Source organism: Pipistrellus kuhlii, unplaced genomic scaffold (assembly GCF_014108245.1).
Source record: "Pipistrellus kuhlii isolate mPipKuh1 unplaced genomic scaffold, mPipKuh1.p scaffold_m20_p_1, whole genome shotgun sequence".
Lineage (NCBI taxonomy): Eukaryota > Metazoa > Chordata > Mammalia > Chiroptera > Vespertilionidae > Pipistrellus > Pipistrellus kuhlii.
Window position 1 is genome coordinate 128,847,720 of NW_023425404.1, and position 22,004 is coordinate 128,869,723.

Sequence of the window (22,004 nt, forward strand, 5' to 3'; positions counted from 1 at the left end):
TATATACACACATTAAGCTTTGTCTGCCTTAAGGGTTAAAAATACATATATTCGCCGAAATCAGTTTGGCTCAGTGGATAGAGCATCGGTCTATGGACTGAAGGGTTCCAGGTTCGATTCTGGTCAAGGGCGTGTACCTTGGTTGCGGGCACATCCCTAGTAGGGGGTGTGCAGGAAGCAGCTGGTCAATGATTCTCTCTCATCGATGTTTCTATCTATCCCCTCTCCCTTCCTCTCTGTGAAAAATCAATAAAAATATTTTTAAAAAAAACACATATATTCCTCTGTGGAAAGAATAATATACTATACTCCTAGGCCTGATAGAATACTAGGCCAGTGCAAGTGCAAAGTATACCAACTCTCAGCTCCCATGAGCTTGGTAGCTTATGTGTTGTGGTCACATAAGAGATGGAGATATTCCTATGAACTTGAAGAGATGAAGAAGCAGTGGCTAAATGGGCATTAATGCTTTCTGTATTTTTGTGGTTGATGTTTCTTTTTTCTTTTTTTCTTTTTTTGAGGTTGAATTTTTTATTGACAGAATTAATCAAACATTCATGGCAGAGTTGGCCATAATACTCTGTGACATTCAAATTAGACTTATTTAAATGTAATTTCTTTTGATTCCTTCAATTTTGTACAATGATTAGAGTGGTTCTAAATGAAAACCACATCACCCCTGTCCACTCAGTTGTTAAAGACAAATTTTTTTAATAATAGGCTAAACCACAATAAACTAAAATAAGCTATCAGGCCTAATCAAGAAGGGCTTATGTTACTCACTCTCATCTTTGCATATTTTACTTAAGTGCTTTATTAGAGCTACTAGCTCAGGGTTCCCATCAAGTGCATCGATTTATTTATAGGCTTTGCATTCAAGCTCTTTAAGAGTATCCCACGTGTATTCAAAAGAACTTACATGCTCAAGATAATGTACACAGTATTTTTAAAAAATTCCTTATTGTTTAAAATATTACACGTAGTATTACATATGTTTCCTTTTTCCCCCATTGTAATGTTTGGCCACCCCCACCTCCCAGCACATTCTCTCACTCCCCTAGTGTCTGTGTCCATTCATTATGCTTATATGCATGCATATAAGTCCTTTGGTTGATCTATCCTCCCCTACCTTCCCCCTGCCTTCCCTCTGAAGCTTGATGGTCCTGTTCTATGCTTCTGTGTCTCTGGATCTATTTTTGTTCATCAGTTTGTTGTTCATTATATTCCACAAATGAATGAGATCATGTGATTTTTATCTTTCTCCAACTGGCTTATTTCACGTAGCATAATGTTCTCCAGTTCCATCCATGCTGTTGCAAATGGTAAGAACTCATTTTTTACAGCAATGTAGTATTCCATTGTGTAGAAGTACCACAGTTTTTTAATTCACTCATCTACTGATGGGCATTTAGGCTGTTTCCAAATCTTAGCTATCAAATTGTGCTGCTATGTACATAGGGGTGCATATGTCCTTTCTGATTGGTGTTTCTGTTTTCTTGGGGTATATTCCTAGGAGTAAAATTACTAGGTCAAATGGGAGTTCCATTTTTAATTTTTTGAGAAAACTCCATACTGTTTTTCACAGTGGCTGTATCAGTCTGAATTCCAACTAGCAGTGTATGAGGGTTCCTTTTACCCCACATTCTCACCAGCATTGTCGTTTGATGATTTGTTGATGGTAGCCATTCTGACAGGTGTGAGTTGGTCCCTCATAGATGTTTTGATTTTCATTTCTCAGATGATTAGTGACTTTAAGCATATTTTCATGTCTCTTGGCCTTCCGTATGTCCTCTTTCAAAAAATGTCTATTTAGGTCCTTTGCCCACTTTTTGACTGGATTGCTTATCTTCCTTTTGTTAAGTTGTATGAGTTTCCTATAAATTTTGGTGATTAAACCCTTATATCGAATATAACATTGGCAAATATGTTCTCTCATGCAGTGGGCTTTCTTGCTGTTTTGTTGATGGTTTCTTTTGCTGTGCAGAAGCTTTTTATTTGCTCTAGTCCCAGAAAATTGGTTTATTTTCTCCTTAGTTTCCATTGCCCTGGGAGTTGTATCGGTAAAGATATTGCTACGATGAATGCCGTCTTGCTATCCTCCCTCTTCTTGTTTCCCATAGTATTTTTTTATATCTATGTTTTCAATTTCCTAGCTCGAGATATTCTGCACATGGGTGCTTACAGGCTTCAACCAAATAGCATAAATAGCAGGGAATGAGAACTTTCTCTCTGTTAGATTTTCACAAAAGCTTTTGTCTTCTTTAAATTCTTTTGAGTATAGATTAGCATAATCATCTCTAATTTGGAAAAAGAGCCTAAGTTTATCCAGTAGTGCCTTAAATCTTCTTTGTAATCAAAGAACAACTGCATGGGACTTACTGCCAACCTAAATAGTCCACCTGTATTTTGCTGCACCATAGCTTTATATTCTTCTTTAGAGGGACAAGTGTAGCTAACCTTCCAATAAATATCTAGTCTTGTCCCTGTTGGACAAGGGTGGGTAAAAAGCTTTACTGTGTCTGGGTGATCAATTAGCAGAACTGATGACAGTGGAAATCCCATGATGCTATGTGCCACGTGGGAGTTTTAAGTTGTCTTCAGTATCATCAGTGAGTGACCTCATTATGCTACATTTCCCTCACTTCAATGATAATCTGAAGCTTGTCTTTTAGAAAGTTTAGCCAGTGATTAAATGCCTGTGAAAGTTTGGTTCTCATTTGTTTGCTTGGTAATTATAGCAAGTACTTGTGGGATTCTAGAAGAATTCTTTGGACTGTTCCTTGAGTCTTCTTCATTGTTGTTGAATTTCAAAGCTGATGGTTCAACAATGAGATCACAGGTCTGCACCACTAGTCCTGTTCTTCCTACTTTATAGCTCCTCCTGATGCCTTCATGAATCACTCCCCTCCTGCATCACAGAACCCCCCCCCCCCTCCCGCCCTCTTCAGCCTCCAGAAATGCACCATCCAGGTCACACTCACCGTTATGGTTTTCAATTGTTAATCTGCTAGTAGCCTGATACTATTTCTTACTAAGAGACAAATGTATGCACAGATGTCTTTATTTGAAAGTAACCAGAATATTGAAATTTAACAGATTAACCTTTAAAAAAATTTTGTGAGGAAAAAAGAAAGAAAGAAAGAAAAGCACAAAACATAAGCAGAACAGCACTCTTAGCTACATCTACTGCGAAGATAAAGACGATTCTCAGCAATTGGACTGTCCACAGTGCAGAAAACGTGGACATCACTCTGAAGGGCCACAGTTATTGGAGGGGCCCCAGAGGCACCCTACAGAGGGACTTCCATTACATCAACATAGAACTCAGTCTCCTTGGAAAGAAAAAGAGGCTCCTAATTGATAATGGATTGGAAATAGAAAGAAACCGGCTACTGTTCTCACTGTCTGCGGTCATGCACAGGGCAGCATCCAGGGTGTTCCACTGGACTTCTGTTATAAGATGAGGTCTGTGCATGCTCACTTCCCCCTCGATGTCGTTATTCAGGAAAATGGTTCTCTTGTTGAAATCAGAAATTTCTTGGGCAAAAAATACATCCACAGGGTTCAGATGAGATTAGGTTTTTCTTGTTCTGTTGTTTGGTAGTATCTCAAGCACAGAAAGATGAGTTCATTCTTAAAGGGAAACTTGTATCAAAGACAGCTGCTTTGATTCATCAAAAGCCACAACAGTGAAAAACAAGGATATCAGAAAAATTTTGGATGGTATCTATGTTTCTGAAAAAGGAACAGTTCAGCAGGCTGGTGAATGAGATCCAAGTTACCCGGCTATAGAAAGAGCAAGGTGCTGGATGATTCCTCAGCTCTGTTTATATTTTAACAATGTAATAAAAACCATGTATTGACTTCTTGGGGGTGGGAGGAGAGAAGAGAAAAAGCAGAACAGGTAGGAGAGCTTAAGCATGTATTTAGCTCTTAAAATTCACAGAACCCAGATACTATTATGAGTGTGTTTGCTTTGAAATAAATTAGAGAGATGATAAATGAAAGTGATGTAGTCAGTAAAAGATTTTTTGATGAAAGAGGTTGTCCTGGTATCAACAATAATGCTGTTGAGTGAATAATTTTAACATTCATCAGCTTATGTGATCCTCATGACAACCTATGATGCAGGCAGAATATCAGACAATGCTATCTCTATTTTATAAAACAAGTGAGAAGTTAAGAGATGTGCCCTAAAGCACTTGATAAGAGGAGATGAGATTAGGAAGCTAGCAGCCAGATTTTCCTTGCCTTGCACCAGGCTGCCTTTCTAATAATACCTTAAACTTCTAGAACACATGTGTCAAACACAAGGCCCGCGGGCCAAATCCGTCCCACCAGGCCTTGCAATGTGGCCCGCACCGCGCTGTCATCACTGCACTCCGCTGCGTTTCCATCACAATGACAGTTTATGACTGTTCAGTAAACCATTCAACCCACGATTTAGGCTGGATTTTAGATTTTGGCCCCTTCTCTGATTGAGTTCGACACCCCTATTCTAGAAGATGCCTTAGATATTAGGAATGCTTTCACTTATAGTATTTCAATAGGTATTATATATTTTAAAAAATATTAATGTTTTATTAAGGCTTACATGTATAATATATTACTGAGAGATGTACTTGTCTTGTGCTTGGGTCAAGGTATATGAAATTTTATATATAGCCAAAACCAGTTTGGCTCAGTGGATAGAGCATCGGCCTGCAGACTGGAGGGTCCCGGGTTCTATTTCAGTCAAGGGCATGTACCTTGGTTGCGGGCACATCCCCAGTGGAGGGTGTGCAAGAGGCAGCTGATCGATGATTCTCTCTTATCGATGTATCTAACTCTCTATCCCTCTCTCTTTCTCTCTGTGAAAAAATCAATAAAATCTATTTAAAAAAATTTTTATATAGAAAACTAGAGGCCTGGTGAACGAAATTCGTGAACAGGTAGGGTCCCCAGGCCTGGCTGGTGATCAGGGCCTTCTGGCTGCTGGCCAAGGCCTTCCTTCACTCCATGCCGCCCCCTGGTGATCAGCACATGTCACAGTGAGTGATCAAACTCCTAGTCTCCCTGTCAAACTCCAAGGGGACAATTTGCCTATTAGGCTTTTACATAGAGAAATTTTTTTATAGGTATAGTAATTAAAGGCAGTCATCTCTATTGTTTGCTGCTAGTCAATATCAAAGTTGTCCTGTTTGAATTCTCTATTCAAATATCTGAATTCATGGAAAAATTGGAAACAGACAGGAAGCAAGCCAAGATCTATGGTAGAATTAAAGAAAAGAGTGATTTTTTTTTTTCCCAAATTAGGCCTGGTATGCACAAATGTATAAAAATGTTCTTATCTATGCTATCTTTTTTTAAGAATCATTTTGTGACTAAATTGGGGCAATGAGTTCTTATTGCTTCATCATGCAGAATTATGGGAAAATTTGGTTTGGGCATCAAGGTGCTGGAGAATGAATATTCTCAGGCTTTCTTTGAGCAAAAGGAAATTCTTGAAATGGAGGGTCTCAGACCATTTGGGTACTAACAATTGTCAGAGTAGCCAAGCCAGCATCCTGAGTGATTTTAAAATAGGAGAATTCAAATTGGCCACAAGTTCAGGGACTGCATGTGTTGGTTTCTTTTGGAGGAGCAGATGACTGCAACCCAGTCACTGCCATCTGCTGCCAGTGTGACACATTTGAAGGGGGACCATCTGGGCACCATCTATAAACACTTCACAAAAAAAGAGCTTAATATTCACCTGGAAGATAAATTTCCAATGATTTCTAGGAATAACAGTACAGAGAATTTTTACACCTGCCACTGTTTAGCCTACAGACTCAATATTCTGAGATGATAGCTGGTCAGCTGCCAAAAGGCACTCTCTAGCAAGTCGATAACTGTCATTGCAAGGCTTTAGTCATTATCTATCTGCCTCTACCCATCCCACTAATTTCATGATGGTGGTGGTGAATTGATCTCGTTTGAGAACCACTATCCTTCAGATGCCAAAGGACTTTAGAGAAGGGGCGGCTAACTCCCCTACCACATAATCAAGTTCACCTGCCAAAGAGATTACCGGCTATCTCAGGCTCTGTAATCCTTTGGAAAATCCCCTAGAAACTTTCCTGGAGGTCTGTATAAATCTCTTTTAAAATATTAACAAAAGATGTGATGTAGTAAGGAATATCTTTGCTTTTTCTACTATCTCCTTTGAGTGGTGATATTTGATTGGTTTCTTTAAAAAGTAAATTCTTTTCTATAGGAGTGAGATATGACACCAGGGCTATCACCTAGTAGACATATATACTTACTATCTGTGAAATGATATGTTCAGATTTACTTTATCTGGTATGCCTTCTGATTATATTAATAATAATTCACAACTATGAAATTTTCAGAAAAATAATGTTGTAAAAATTAATCTAATGGATTTTTAGGTAAGTTCTAAGGAAGGAATTGGGCAGATAATGAGTGGCTGTTTATGGTTTAGGTTTCCTTCCTTTCTTAGAGGTATAACATGAGCTCACAGAAGTTTAGGCCTGGAATCCTAAATGGCATTCCTAGTCCTAGTTCTAAGGATGTGGAAAATGGACGGTCATAATGTCATTTCCCCCTTTCTTCCTTTCTTTCTCTCTCCCTCCCTCTTGGTTGGCTGGGTCGTTGGTTGGTTGGTTGACAGGTTGGTTAGTTGGTTGGTTGGAGGAGGGGAAAGACTAATCAGACATATAATGTTATACATCATGGTTATGATTCACATAGTCTTCCCAATGAAATTGTCATAAATCATTCCTCGGTTCTGGGGTGGCGGGGAGTTCCCTCACGAGACTGTGAAACCTAGTTAAGACTGTGCGGTGGAGTTAATGGGGCTGTGCTCTCAGTCTTGGCACTGGAATTGTCGCCGTCCTAACAATCTGGTAATATTCCAAAAGAGATTAAGAGCTTCCCCAGAGGAACAGCATTTTCTTTAGAAACAAGGGATGACTAATCACTTTGATGATCCCAGTGAGTTTTGTGGCCTTCATGTTAATCTTCACTACTGCCCACATTTATTTTTAGGTCCTTTTCAGTTCCTGCAGCGTCCTGTTTTGATTTTCCTGCTGCACTCCATTGGAGATGCTGTGATAGTACTTGATCTCTTTGTTCTCGTTGTTAGAAGCCAGAAACCAGCACGCTGTTCTTTCCATGGCAGATGAGAGCCAATTTGCCTTAGTCATGGGCAAGTCTCCACTTCCCCTGAATGCATGAGGTGGCATCCCACCCCTGGTTGAATAAAGAGGGCCCAGGGAGAAAGCACACCTCCCAGAAGACATGACTTTTGTAAAATTTAGCAGAACTCTGAGGTTGGAAATTCAGGGACAAGGATTCTCCTGAAGGACAGCAGTGATGCATAGGCAGTTAGTGTTCTTCACCAGTTACCTAAGCAACTTCATCCAAAGGTTCATGGAGTTGGAGGGGGTGGGAAATAGGGCAGCAGGAAAGCATTGTGGAGGGTGATGTCTCCAAGTTCTTCCTGATCCATAGCTAGAACCCATAGGTTTCTTCCATGTCTGAGGTCCTCAGCTCATTGCTGTGAGATGCGTCCTACGTGACTGTAATATCCCATCAGGTTGAGAACGACCATCCTAAATCAAAGACTGGTGGGGAGTTCAGGGTCAGTGCTGCATGAAAGGCAAAGCACTGGAGCTGGAGTCAGAAGATTCTTAGTAACTGTGACCCGGAACCAGTCTCCTGCCCTCTCCCTCAGCCTGTGTCTTTGTCTGCCCAGCCAGGATAATGGTGCCCCATGAATTATTATGAGACTAAGATTTTATCATGTTAGAGTTTAGTAACATTCCTCTACTGGAATATCATGCCAGCATCTAGCACAATACCTGCACAGAGTCAAGTACTTGTCAGCCAGAATTGAAGCTGGCATTTGTGGCCTAAGAGTCAGGGTGAGGTAAGCAGTGGCTGCCCTCCACGCTTGGCCCTGCTGCGGCTGAAGCTACTAGTCGTGCCAATATGTCTCCGACTAAAACATAATATAGTAGCTGAACTAAAGGAAAATCAATCTTGCAATCTTAATCAAATTTCAAATTAAAACTAAGATGTGCTAAGTGCTATTTAGCTAGGTGTCACACTTCTTTTGAGAAATTGCACCAATTGTCATTATTATTATTATTATTATTATCATCATCATCATCATCATCATTATTTGTTTTTAATCTCCTTATTCCCTGCTCCGCCAGGCTGGTTTTTATCAGGTGAGTTTGTCACATTTGACCCCGCATTTCTCAGCCTTGTCCGATGCCTGAAACTAGTGAGTTATATCCACATTGCACCTTCCAGATGCAAGGACTGCACTAGCAGTCAGATGTAAGCAACATTCAGACGCTTAAGGCTATTTTTTATTTTCTTATGCCTAGCTTTACAAGTTAAGGGAATAGACAGATGCATCAGAAAGGGAATTAAAGCAACCCCATTTGCCAAACATTCAATAAGAACATCTGTTTCAGATTGGCTTTCTGACTTACTGAGGGGATTTGTGGTCAGCGGAGAGAGCAGCCGCTGTGTTTCCACCTTCCGTGTATCTGTGGGAGAACCACATCATCGCTACGTAAGATCGCTTCTCTGAGCTGCCAGACTTCCTCACAGCTTCTTCCACGAAGCCTCCACACTGCAACATGTAGCATTGATTAGAAGTTCATGAATCTCATTACAGGGAACCTCATTTTACTGTGGTTCGCTTCACTGAGCTTCACAGATGTTGCGGTTTTTTTACCAATTGAGGGCGAGACCCTCCACCAGCACAGTGATTACAACTCACTTTATTGTGAAACTCCCTTCATTGTGGTGGTTTGGAATGGAACCAGCCATGCCTCTGAGACCTGCCTGCATATGTGCTAGTACGTAACCGATTCCTTCGCAAGAAATATGGTGGAAGCTACTCCATACCTCAGGGCTTAAGTGATATTTCTCCAAAGAGGTCTTAACTACCCTCCTTTGCTCCTTCTAATTTAGGTTCAGCTTTCTTACTCAGTCCGTCGCTGTCTTTCCATATATCTGTTTTTATTTCTGTTCTTTTCATAGTTGTTGGCTCTCTGATCCCCCTGCAGACTAAAGCTTCATTCATCTAACATTTCTCATCTCTTAGAAGCAAAAGAGTTATTTACTATCTACATAGCACTCAGGCCTTTGATATGTTATTCTTTTATTATTAAAAAGAAAATTCTAAGGATTACCCAATTATAAATATTAGAAATTATCATTTAAAATTAGGTTTCCAATGGCTTCGGGGCGGGGTGGGGGAGAACAATACATGAGTATTGTAAAACAAAATTCTAATAGTATAATTGTTAACAGTTTAAACGTTTTTCCTCCACAAATATTTTATAACTATCAGTACATATATACATTACCTTTTTAAAATGTTACACAAATTGCCCTAACTGGTTTGGCTCAGTGGATAGAGCGTCGGCCTGCAGGTTGAAGGGTCCCAGGTTCAATTCCAGTCAAGGGTATGTACCTTGGTTTCGGGCATATCCCCAGTAGTTAAAGGTTAAAGGATGTATATATTTTAAATTTTGATATATATAATATGCCATTTTAGCCTCATGTGTCTTGAACCACAAGGTGTTTGGGGGACTTTTAAAATTTCAAGTGGACATATCCACTTAAAGATTCCAGTCAATATAGTGATTCAGACCTAGAAATGATCATTCAGTGAAGAGTGAAACTGTGCTCTCTGAATTATTAGTGGAGGCACAGAGAGAGTAAATTATCAAGAGACTACAATGTATGGCCCCATTTAACTGCTGATATAAGGGGGGGGGGGAGGAATCAGCATTATTATTAAAAGATGTGTTTTTAGCAAAGGCTAAATGCTAGACCAGACTAAAGTAGGCATTACCTGTTGAGGATACCTGTCATCAGGCATGGGAAAGTTTCAGACGTTGGGTCACACTCTGTTTACAGAGACGTGATCCTGACATGGAGGTGCCATTGCTCAGTATCGCAAACTCTGTAATCCTGCCTCACCGCCCCAGTCTAGAGGCATCCCAGTGAGTTTTTTAGTTGCTGTTCATTTGTTTAACCTGTTCTGGGAGCATTACTATTCTTCCTGCTCTGGAAAATGTCAGTCTAAGACAAATGGCAGTGTGTTTTGTTATCAGGAAAATCAGTGATCTCTCCTAGTATGACCTCTCCTATGTTTATAAGGAGTTGCTACTATTGGACCAGCTGTTGCCATGTTTTGACAACTGAAAAAAAAAAATCTCACACCCTTTTTAATTCTTTTTCTGATTATAGGATACTAGAGGCCCGGTGCATGAAATTTGTGCACTGAGGGAGTGTTCCTCAGCCCACCCTGCACCCTCTCACAGCCCGGGAGCCCTCACTCCTTACTGCTCACTGCTCCTTAGCACTGCCGCAGAGACGGGAGAGGCTCCCACCACTGGCTCTGTGCTTGCCAGCCGTGAGCTCAGCTTCTGGTGGCGCTCCCCCTGTGGGAACTCACTGACCATGAGGGGGCAGCTCCTGTATTGAGGATCTGCCTCCTGGTAGTCAGTGCACATTATAGCAACTGGTCGTTGTGGTCATTCCACCTTAACAGTTGCTTAGGCTTTTATTGTATAGACTAGAGGCCCAGTGCACAAAAATTCGGGCACTCAAGGGGATGGGGTCCCTCTTGCAATTTGGGAGCCCTCAGGCGATATCTGACTGACAACTTAGGCCCACTCCCTGCAGACATCCCTGTGAGAGCGCACTGACCACCAGAGGGCAGCTCTGGCCCACCTCCCCCCCCCCATCACCCCACCACCGCTGCCAGTGGCCTCCCTTTGTAGGAGACAGCTGGCCAGCGAGTGGCCAGCATATCCCCCATCCTCCCTCCACTGCAGTAGGTTACCATCCCCTCCCTCTGTCCATTGGCACCCACCTTGGCTGGCCTGGCATCACCTGCACTCTGGCTCTGCCTACTGGTCATTCTCCCGTTCAGTTGATTTGTATATTAGGCTTTTAGTACATAAGATTACTATAATAAAACATTTCATTGTCCAGTCCTGAAAATAATTAATTGCTCCTTTGGTTATTGAGTGAGCAGAGTGGTGGGCTCGGAGGGTGGCTGAGATACTTCAAATAAAAAAATCCTTCAGAAGGCTTATTTTCATTTCTAAATACCTGTATTTTAATTTTAATACCTAATAACATGAATAATCATCAATTCAAATCAAATTCTCTGTGTATCAGTTTCCTAGGCTTTTAATTAGCTTTCACCTCTCCTTTCTGACACGTGGAGATGAGGAATGTGATTTTGAACAATGAAAGATAAGTCAAGTAAAACAGCAACAATAACAATAAATAGAAATTAAATAATAATTAATGCAAACTAATATTCAGCACTTGCATATCAGAGACTCTATGCTAATTAAATACCTGCCTATATTGTCTTTTTTCCACCCTACCTATATTGTTATAAAATTTATAGAAGTAATTTGCAAGTTAGATATGGTTATCATTTCAGATGAAGAAAGACAAAGAGAGATTAAGTAATGTGCCCAGTCTTGAGACTAGTACGTGAGACACTGTGATTGGAATTGGAAACTAATCTATTGGTAGTGGCCTGGAGTGGTTGAAATCTTTGATGCTATGTCCAGGCGTGGCCAGGGGGAGTGTCAAGCCTCATTAGCCATGAGTATCTGACGTGAGACTCTAGGACTGGGGGTAGCAGAACATACACTGCTTATTTGCCTCTTGCATCACAGAATCTCACAAGAGGATGCAACTCAGGGAGAAAAAAACGTCACTTCTCTTAAAGTATATTTTGGTCAAGTATCACAGCCTAAGGGCCCTGAGCGCAGTCTTAACAAAAAGCCACACGTTTCTGCAGCGTCTAGTGGCTGAGATGTGCCAGGGGCAGAGCCACTGGCTTCCCACAACTAACACTCATCTCTTTGGCCACGCAGCGCCCCGATGGCTCCCTGTGGCAGCATTGTCACACCCCAACAAAGCGGCTTTGCCCACAGACACACAAGCCCGATGGCTGGCACCGACAGTGTCCCCGAGGAATGCCCTGTCCTCTGTTCTGAGTCGGCCTTATTGTTCAGAGACGAGGGAGTGAGGCTTGTGGCCAGATCCCGGACAATGAGATGTGCTATATTCTTATTGTCAGCAACACTGCGGGGTCACCAGGTGCCTAAACGTTCAAGTCTAAAATCCTCCGAAAGGACCTTCTCACACTCTAACCCTCACGCTTGAAGAACTATTTGTCCATAACTCAAATGTCACTTCGTCTGACATCTCCCAGGGCCACCACTACCTTCAGCAGCAGAATTTGCCTGTTGATTCTTGTCACTCCAGCATCTAGGACAGTGCCAATGAAACTTTAATGACTGAAAGAATAAGTTAAACTATGCTGGTACTTAAGAAATTGGGTGTGGTTAAACTACAGTGGTTTTTTATTTATTTATTTTTAAATATATTTTTATTTGTTTTTTTACAGAGAGGAAGAGAGAGGGATAGAGAGTTAGAAACATCGATGAGAGAGAATTGTCGACCAGCTGCCTCTTGCACACCCCCCACCAGGGATGTGCCCTCAACCAAGGTACATGCCCTTGACCGGAATCGAACCTGGGACCCTTCAGTCCGCAGGCCGATGCTCTATCCACTGAGCCAAACCGGTTTCGGCTACAGTGATTTTTTAAAACACCAAGGGACATGGGACAAATTATTAAGAATCGGGATTTCTGGTCACTTTAATCATGAGTGAAGCACACAGGGTAGCAGAAAAATAGAGCAGAAGAAGGGCTCTGCTTACTGGGGATGCTGGGCTGCAGTCCGTGGGGAGAGACACGCTCTGTAAAATGTGCTGGTGGTTCCCCAAAATCTGGGGCTAATGAGCAGAGATTGATACACGTTCACAGTGTGTTGTTTGTGTGTTTCTTTGCTTTTGGTATGTACAAAAGTCGTTGACATATCTCCTTCCAGCCTGTGAAAAGCAGACAATTGAGGTAGTCAGTGCTTCTTCACCAGAAGGATCTATGACTAGGTGCATTTTGTAGCCACAAAAAGTTAGCTAGTGTTTAAAAGTCTACCGAACATCCAGTCATGTGCATTGTGTCTACTGGGCTGCTTTGGGCTGCAAGTAGGAGAAAGCAAAACTCCAAATGGCTTCCACAATAAGGAAGCTTTATCTCAAAAACAAGAAGCCTTGAGAGAGGGTCACTGAATGGTTAATTGATCAGCAGAGTCACACCTGGAAGAACTACTTTGCCATCCGCCCTGAGTTAGCTTCGTTCTCAAGGTAGCTCCCTCGTGGTTGCAAGATAGCGGCTGCACTTCCAGGTAACACATGGTAAAGGGTAAGGAAAGCTTTCCCAAAAGGCCTAAGCAGCTCTCTCCCCACATCACATTGGCTAGAATTGGGTCAATGCATACCTTACAAATGATTGGTAAGGGAAATTGGATTACTAAAACTTGTCTAGGCAATTAATATTTTCTCCCAAATAGAGGATGAGGTCAGCTTCCTTGGGACAACCTGAACTAAATCGGGATTCCTTTAATACGGAGGAGGAGAAGACTTGGCTCTTGCATAGGAATCAACCAACCGTGTCAGTTCCATTTGCTCAGTGGAGATGCCACATTCATATTTTCATATTACCTTCCAAGTGTCCAATATGGTAATGACCTTAATCGGGTGACTTCATATTAAAAATTAGCTATTATCTGGTAAGGTAAAGATGAAACATATAATGAATTCAGATAAGACACAAACATCTCCATTACTTACCTGACTTGGCCAATGAAATTCAACTCCCCACTCATAATTAGGACAGTAAATTGACTGAAAAAACTCGGGTCATTCTGTTAGGAAGCATTTCTTTGAGAAAAAGGAAGTGAGAAAGAGACAGCAGCACGGTAAACATGGGAGAAAAGCTCTCCCAGAAGAGGAACTGTATGTATACAAAATCCCGAGATAGAAAACTGATTGCGTCTGAAAGTGCAGGAATGTTTGGCTCACCGCGATCAGGAAAAGAATCCCAGAGGTAAGGTCTGTGGGGAGGGGCAACTCCTTACCATGACCTAGAACCTATAAGGGTTTCATTCTGAGTGCCGTGGGAAGCCACTGGAAGGATTAAATGGGATCTACAAATAAAAGGTGACACCAGTGATTCCATGCAGAATCCGTTTAAGTGTTGGAAAGAGTAACTCCATTTAATGTAGACTGTACGTCATTAGAAAAGCTGCTTACCAAATTCCCCACTTAAGAGGTGGTTCCTGGGGAATCCACTCCATTGCCTTGGTTCTATGCAGAGTTGATCTTTATTTCTAGTGGTGAACGCATGTTTACGGACAGGGTAGTCTCGTGGAATGACTCTAGCAACTCTAAGATGTTTCATCATCAGATCGTGCCTCTAAAGAAAAACAAAAGCTATTTTCCAGTTTGGAGATGCTGCTACTCATTTCAACAGTTAGTCACTAGTTTTCCTCCTAACTGACCTCCAGAATTTAGAAAGGGTCACTGCCAGAGACAGGGTGGGCAGGCACATCCCCCCAGATGGGCAGCCAGCTTTCTTCCCTTTAGTCGTGTGTGTGGTTTGCAGACTGAGACCTTTGCCTACAGGGTTCATTCATAATGGCGGCCACTGGTTCCAGTTGCCGAGTCCTTTCACACGTCAGGTTACATCACTGAGCTCAACACATCTCAGCTCCTTTGTCTCTTTAGCAGTTCCTTGGTAAAAATGTCTTAGGTTCGTTTATTTCCCAACAAACTTTCTTTTTTTTTTCAACAGTCTTTGAGCACTCATGTCTGTGTGAAGGCAAACACGTGACCGTGTATTGAAGAACAGTGTCTGAGCAGTGGTAGTACATGGGTATGGGGAGCTCAGAAAGGGGAGCCTGGAGGGCTTCCTGGAGGAAATGGCAGTAGAGCTAAGACTTGAAGGAGACTTCTTCTTCTGGCTTCTGGGAGAAAGATGGATGGGACAGTGAGAAGACAGAACCAAGGACAGTGGTTTAGAAGCTGCTGTAGGAGGCCAAAGAGGCCTGGGCCATCGAAATGCGGAGGAAGAGTTGGCTGAAAGAAATAAAAAAGAGATATTCCAGGAAGAGAGCCAGGGGCCATAGACAGAACTGAGGCAATTCCAAGACTTCTCAGCCAACCCTGTCTCATCCCTAAGATTCTTAAGCGAAACTATAGATGTCACCAGAGCTCTTCATAAGATGCTCCCCTGGACCCATCCCCCTTTTCCATGGCCTCTTTTTGGACACTCACAAAGAATAAGTGGTTTTATGTATGCTCTTCAGAATAAAGCCCTGAGTTTTTATTACTCTTATTCACAGAACATCAGAAGACGCTTCTGGGTAAACGCAAATTATGACGGTACATGTATGCCTATTTGACCAATGGCAAACAGCCTTCCAAGTATGGTTAATGTCAGAAGTGAAATTACTTTCCTAAATGTCGTTTCTTTTCTCTTTTCACTTATGAAGTATATTCGGTGCTCTTCGAACTGGTGCTTATATGGTGTACATTTTGATGACCAAAGGCCTGAAGCAGTCAGTGTGTGACCAGAGTTTTTACAATGGACCTGTCAGCAAATTCTGGGCTTATGCATTTGTGCTAAGCAAAGCACCTGAACTGGGTGAGTGTCTTCTCCTTCCATGTTCTCCTCCTTGATACCCTTATGCTACCTACCCACAACATCTATCTAAAGACAAACAGTTTAAAGGTTCTGTTTGGTTGGTTATGGGAAAGTTGCAATTAATGGCTCACTTTCACTACCTTTTTCTCCCTCCCTCCTTTTAAATAATTGTATGAAGAGCAAAATACTTGACATAGAACATGCAGATTTAGCATGTATATGCAAGCACTCCTGTATATACACGTCCAGGGAGGGTATAAAATACATACAGCCCCTTTCCTCTGGCTCATCAGCAGCTTAGCGAATATGAAGACACGAGGACAACTAAGCAACACGACTGTTTCCAAGCCCCATGCCAAAGCGTACTTCCATTTCTGGAGTCAGGATTCAGACTAGGAAATTAAGGTTTTCATTTGGGTAGCCTCATGTCCTCATTAACAAGTGCTAAGGATTGGTTTCTGATATTGTTTGATTTTAATAACCAAAGAGACAGGCCTTAGAGAAGAGGAATATAGTTCCCCTTTTAGAAACTAATTTTAAAAATAATAATAACTGGCTATATTTGTGCATTTCTAAGTTGTTTTTTTCCTTCAACTCATTAATGGGCTTCAATATAAGTGTTTCACAGGTTAGCGGAGACAGTGAAAGAGTACGTGGCAATGATGTGACACGGGCACAGTTCCCCAAGATAGCACCATTATTGCCCAGTGAAGGGATCCCAGGCGAGAAGCTCTGAGTTCATCCCTGACCGGCCCCGGCCACTGTCTCACAAGCCAGTGCCTACCTTAAGGAGCACCCAGCTGTCCTTTGGGTCTCCTAATTTTTTTATCTGGAATTAAGAATTGTGTGTATTAAGTTAAAAATATTTATGTATTTACAGATTGTGTCCTCCCTTTCGTTTTTCCCACGAAGGGGTTAGAGGTTGTAATCTCGTTATAAGCCACCTACAATACAAGATGTCAATAGCCTTTCTGTAAGGTGCCCTAGTTCATACCCTGTGTCTTTTCACAAAGGCCTCTCTCCGATTTGGGTACCAGCAACCCACTCACCTCCCCTGGGTGTGATGCACCTGCTGCCTACAATACCTGGCAGTAGTTTTGAACTGTTGGTTTGATTTCACCTTCCCAGGTCAAAGAGAGGGAAGAGCAGCACAAGAACACTTTTTCTGAAAACCCTTCCTAAGTGAGAGGCAGGGTATAGATAACTAGGTCATTGCTCTGTGTGCCCCCCACACAGAGCTATGTAGCCTTGGCGTGAGGGCACTTGTATACATTCATTCCTTTAATAAATGTACAGTAAGCGCCTACCAGAAGTTAGGAATTTAATAGGGGCTAGAATGGAATGGCTACTTTATCTAAAAAGAACTTTATAATATGAATTTTATGGACTAGGCCCCAGGAGGCTATTTTATATATTTGAATTGGTGAAAAATCTTAGAGAACAGAAGTATTTTTCAAACCTGAAGCTACAGACAGTGCCCGAAAGTCTGCAGCTATATTAAGTGATTCTTTGTTTTTAGAGCCATAGAGTTTCTGAGTTCCATCATGTGGTCTCAAAGTGGGGTTGGTCTGAGAATGAGCATGTCTTCTTTACCCCTGGGGTTTTGTGGCATTTTTCTTTTTCTTTTCTTTTCTTTTTTTAAAATATATTTTATTTGATTTTTTTATAGAGAGGAAGGGAGAGAGATAGAGAGCTAGAAACATCGATCAGCTGCCTACTGCATGCCCCCACTGGGGATGTGCCCGCAACCAAGGTACATGCCCTTTGACTGGAATCAAACCCGGGACCCCTCAGTCCGCAGGCCGATGCTCTATCCACTGAGCCAAACTGGCTTTGGCTGGGGCGTTTTTCTTTAAAGTGAATTTATACATTATTAATATTACATCCCACTGACCTAATTTATGCTGTATAAAAAGTATCCTCTTTTGTATTTTGATAAAGAACTGAATGCAGACGAATGAATACAGTAAATGCATGAAACAGGCAACACCACCTACCCACCCCCCTCCTATTTCTGACCACATTTACATTTAACACCTTACTACCCTCAACAAACTTTTTAAAAGAATAAAATCAGAAATGGTGCCTCAATGCATCTGGCTGTTAAGCCTCAATTTGCAAAGGAGCAACCTCAGTCTTTGTTTCTAGAATTGTCTTTACCCTGCAAGGGCAGCTTGCCTGTGTTCTGAGTTTTCTCTTATTGGATTTGAGGGGCTTGGGAATGAACAGTCCCTTCTACTTGTTGAAGGAATAATTTACTGAAGAACCACTCCACGCTCTCCATAGCGGTCACTTTCCCTCAAAGACATGACTAGACCTAAGCTCTCAGCCCTCGTGCTCTCTGGCTTCTGCTCCAAATTGAAATCACAGTTTGAGGATGGTGGACAGAGTTAAGATTCCTGGACTGTTGCTGTACCCCAAGGTACCTGTGCTCCCATCCTCTGTCTTAGAGTGTTGATCCCGATGATGCTAATTAACCGCCTGTCTTAATTTAATGTGGGTCAGGATGGCCATACCCTGCTCCCCAATGCAGACATTCCCACTGAACACGGGGTCTTCTTTTTTGAACCCAGAAAGAGCGGGACTCATCTCCTGCGCCGTTGGCTTGATAAGCCCTTTCCTGTCGCATCCTCACTTACCACAGTAGTTTGTAGGTTGGCTATCAAACAGTCCTTCCTCTCACCATTAAAATATGGGATTAAAGTGTTGACAATGGGCTGAAGAAAATAAAATCCTAACCTTGAAGCGGTTTTGTTTGTTTGTTTAATATATTTTATTGATTTTTTACAGAGAGGAAGGGAGAGAGATAGAGAGCTAGAAACGTCGATGAGAGAAAAACATCTACCAGCCACCTCTTGCACATCCCCCCTACCGGGGATGTGCCCGCAACCAACGTTCATGCCCCTGACTGGAATCGAACCTGGGACCTTTCAGTCCACAGATCCATGCTCTACCACTGAGCCAAACCGGTTTTGGCTGTATCTATCATTTTTAATGAGGCTACTTAGTGACCCAAATTCTTCATGTATTTTCAGACCCATCACACAGGTTTTTATAGTCTGAGTACCTTTTTTAAAATATGATTTATTTTCTTTCAAATATCCTGGAGCTCTTGATAATGGTCTTCCCCAGGTAAAGTGCTGAATCCAAGTAGATCCCCTAATTGGGCCAATGCAGTGTCCCAGAGGTAACTAGACCAGCCCTTGGTTAGTGAACATATTTGTTTTGAAAGTTTAAATTCCTTCCCAGTCTTTTGCTCTTAGAAGACTTTGACACTATCATTTAATTAAGAAAGATTTGTGCATTTGGATTATTTCAACTTTTCTTATTTTGTAGGTCCCAAGTTCTGTTTTTTCAGTACTCTAAGATTCTGGACTTCCTTATGCACACCAGAAAGAAAACGTCTTGTGAGGAAAAAACAATTCTTCCATGTTCAATACTGAAACCATATTCCCTCCAAAACATGCGTGCCTACTCTTTTCACTAACCTTTTTTAAAATATATTTTTATTGATTTTAGGTAGGAAGAGAGAGAGCTTGAGAAATAGATACATCAATGATGAGAGAGAATCATCGATTGGCTGCCTCTTACATGCCCCTACTGGGGATCGAGCCCGCAGTCCTGGCATGTACCCTGACCAGGAATCAAACCTCATGGTTCATGGGCCCCCGCTCAACCACTGAGAAACACCAGCTTGGAGTTTTCACTAAACCTTTGTTTGTTTTTACAGTGGCCATACAACTTACCACTTCCAAGTGGACAGGGCTACGACATTAAGAACAGCTGCATTGTTGAACCTTCATCACCTCTATTCTTTCTCCCCGACACTTTTTCATCTTCATCATCTACAACTCTCTACCCATTAAACACTTTCTCACCGTCCCCCCTTCGCTAAGCTCTTCCTACTAAGGCAGTCGCTCTGCTTCAGAAGAGCTCAATGAGCCTGTCTCGGTGGATTGCAGGGTTACAGTCTCATAGAACCAACGAGGGGAAGAGAGCCACCACCTGCCTCGTGTGCCAAAATCCTGGAGTGCCTGCTGTTAGAATTACACTAAAACCTACTGGGATTTGGTTTCGTTAAAACTTGGAAACATCTGCTCTGAGTCTAGGTCCTTGCTCCATTCAGCTTGTCTTTGTGTTTGAAACTCTGACTCAGCAGAGCTCCAGCTAACTCTGTGAAGAGAAGCACAGCAGTCTGCGACAGGCCACACACTGGGTGACTCTGGTGGCTGGGCGCCCCCTGGGGACACTTCGGCGTGGAAACGCCATGCCCTGCCTGCAGGTTAGCTCTTAACGGAAAACAGCTGAACCGAAGGTGGAGCGATTGTAGTGAAGAGATTGTAGTGAAATGAGTCAAAAACCCCAAATACTTCATACTTAGCCAAAATCCTTTCCATGATGCCAGCTGGGCCTTTGGCTGAGAAAGATTAGTTGGTCAACATCACATACAGAGACCCTATATTTAATTTGCAATTCTAGGGCACTGTAGCTTTTGGCAAGCCTGTAAGTATCATGGCTTGTGACAAATCCAATGTGATAGTATGTGGTTTCCCAGGGGTGAGGGGGGGGAGATGGTATCTGCCAGAGTGGTGTGACTGTTGAGTTTTAGCTGCAATATCAAAAGAACCATGGTACACCTCAGGCAGCCTTTCCAGACACCTCCCCCCCTACCCCCATTACCCCTCGCCAAGGGAAACTGTCATCCTCTGGGTCAGTGGCCGTCTTGGGGACAGTAGCCCTGCTATGGATGGGAGTGGTACTCCTGACGTGCCCCGCGACCATTCCTGAAAGATACTCCTCAGCATTACTCCATCTGCCATCCTACTTATCTGTTCTGAAACAAATTCTCAAATGAATTCAAATTAATTTTATTTTGAAGGCCTCTGAATATGCATGTCCTTTGCCTCCATGACCCCATGTTAAATGGAAACACCTAGTGTGTCTCAGATCAAGCCTGAGACCTCGCCCCTGCACTCAGACAGAAAGAACGCAAAGCAATTTTCAATTCCAGAACTATAGGTTCCACTTGCTGTTCTTGGTAACCCATCCTAATGTGGTCACTGTCTTTTGTCTCCTACTACTCTCCTCACAATGAAATTGGCAAGTTTTAAGATGAGTGATGATAGAGTTAAAATGAAACCTATAAGGCTTTAAAGGGATAACATGTTTATTATTTTATGGCAAGTAAATCCTATTACAATGCGTTTGAATATTGTGTGGGACTAAACTTGTTTTTAGCATGCCATGCCGTGGACTTCTACATGCTTCCCAGTGAGAACAAAGGTAGGATGGAATTATTGTGTCTACATGATCATCTACAGAGGAAAGGCAGGCCCAGAGTAGTAATTACATAGAAATAGTAGATCATTGACTGACACAAAATAGCACAATTTAAAACTCAGAAGTAGGCTCAGGTCTCCTAACACTAGTTCTGTCGCTTCGGTATACAAGTGAGAGTTACCACCATCATCCATCCTTGTCAGCCTGTCTGATATTTATAGGCATAATTATGTCGGGTATCTCACAGGAGAGAAGAAGACTTCAAAGAAAATTTTATAACAGGTTCAGAAATGCAGGAACTGGCAACTTTTCTGTTCTAGGCAAACTTGAAGTAATCATGTTTATTAACAATTCAGTAGGGAAATAAACTAAGATCTTCTGCTGAAAGGGATGGGGCACGACTTGTATTATTCCAACCACAGCCACCTTCCCAAGGTCCAGCATTCTTTTGTACCAAACCTTTTAGGGCACCAGTGAAGTATGAGGGACAGGACTTCCCTTTGTGCTTAATTAAGTTTCAGAATAAGAGAAGAGACCGCCTAGTTCCCCTTGTTACAGAAACAGAAGTTTGAGTTCACCAAAAGGTATGAAGGATGTGGATTCTCACCATGTCTGGGAGCCATAGAGATAGGAGAGAGAAAAGCATTTCCCTGCTTGAACCTCTTTCTGCCCCACATTCCAATGTCTCTTCCCTTCTTTTGGTGCTTGTTCATGGAATTGGGTGTGTTTGCTCTTTTTATATTTTTACATGTGTTCCATAGTATATGTTTCAGAATTCCTGAGCTTCTCAAAAAATCAGATGCAGATATATAGCATCTACCTTTCTGAGCATAATTCTAACTTTTGTAATATAAACTTTCTACCTTAGAAACAATGGTCTTTTTCTTCAAGGGGAAAATTTTTGTAACATTTTTGTTAGCTCTGGAGAGCTATTTCAAAGTTAATCCCATAAAAATGTACATCAATCTTGAGTTTTCATCACTTGATTCATTGGTTTACTAAAACATTCCTCTTGCTCTCTTCAGCAAATAGGTAGACGGTGACCTTTATTCTCTTTTTCTGCATTTGTCTTTTGCTTAAATTTTGTGTGTGTGTCACACACATATATGTTATTGATTTCAGATAGGA

General features: G+C 41.9%; 1 protein-coding gene and 2 pseudogenes across 6 annotated transcripts in view; 2 read left to right on the forward strand and 1 right to left on the reverse strand.

Moving 5' to 3' along the window:
- ELOVL6 (ELOVL fatty acid elongase 6) overlaps positions 1-22,004 on the forward strand; it is a 134,168-nt gene that overhangs the window by 106,165 nt on the left and 5,999 nt on the right. For all 6 annotated transcript variants that reach the window (XM_036408963.2, XM_036408973.2, XM_045589020.1 and 3 more), the window contains exon 4: positions 15,445-15,596. In XM_036408963.2, the coding sequence (XP_036264856.1) occupies positions 15,445-15,596 (152 nt within the window). The remainder of the gene's footprint in view (positions 1-15,444; positions 15,597-22,004) is intronic.
- On the reverse strand, positions 776-2,951 carry LOC118702730 (annotated as a pseudogene).
- On the forward strand, positions 3,108-4,275 carry LOC118708008 (annotated as a pseudogene).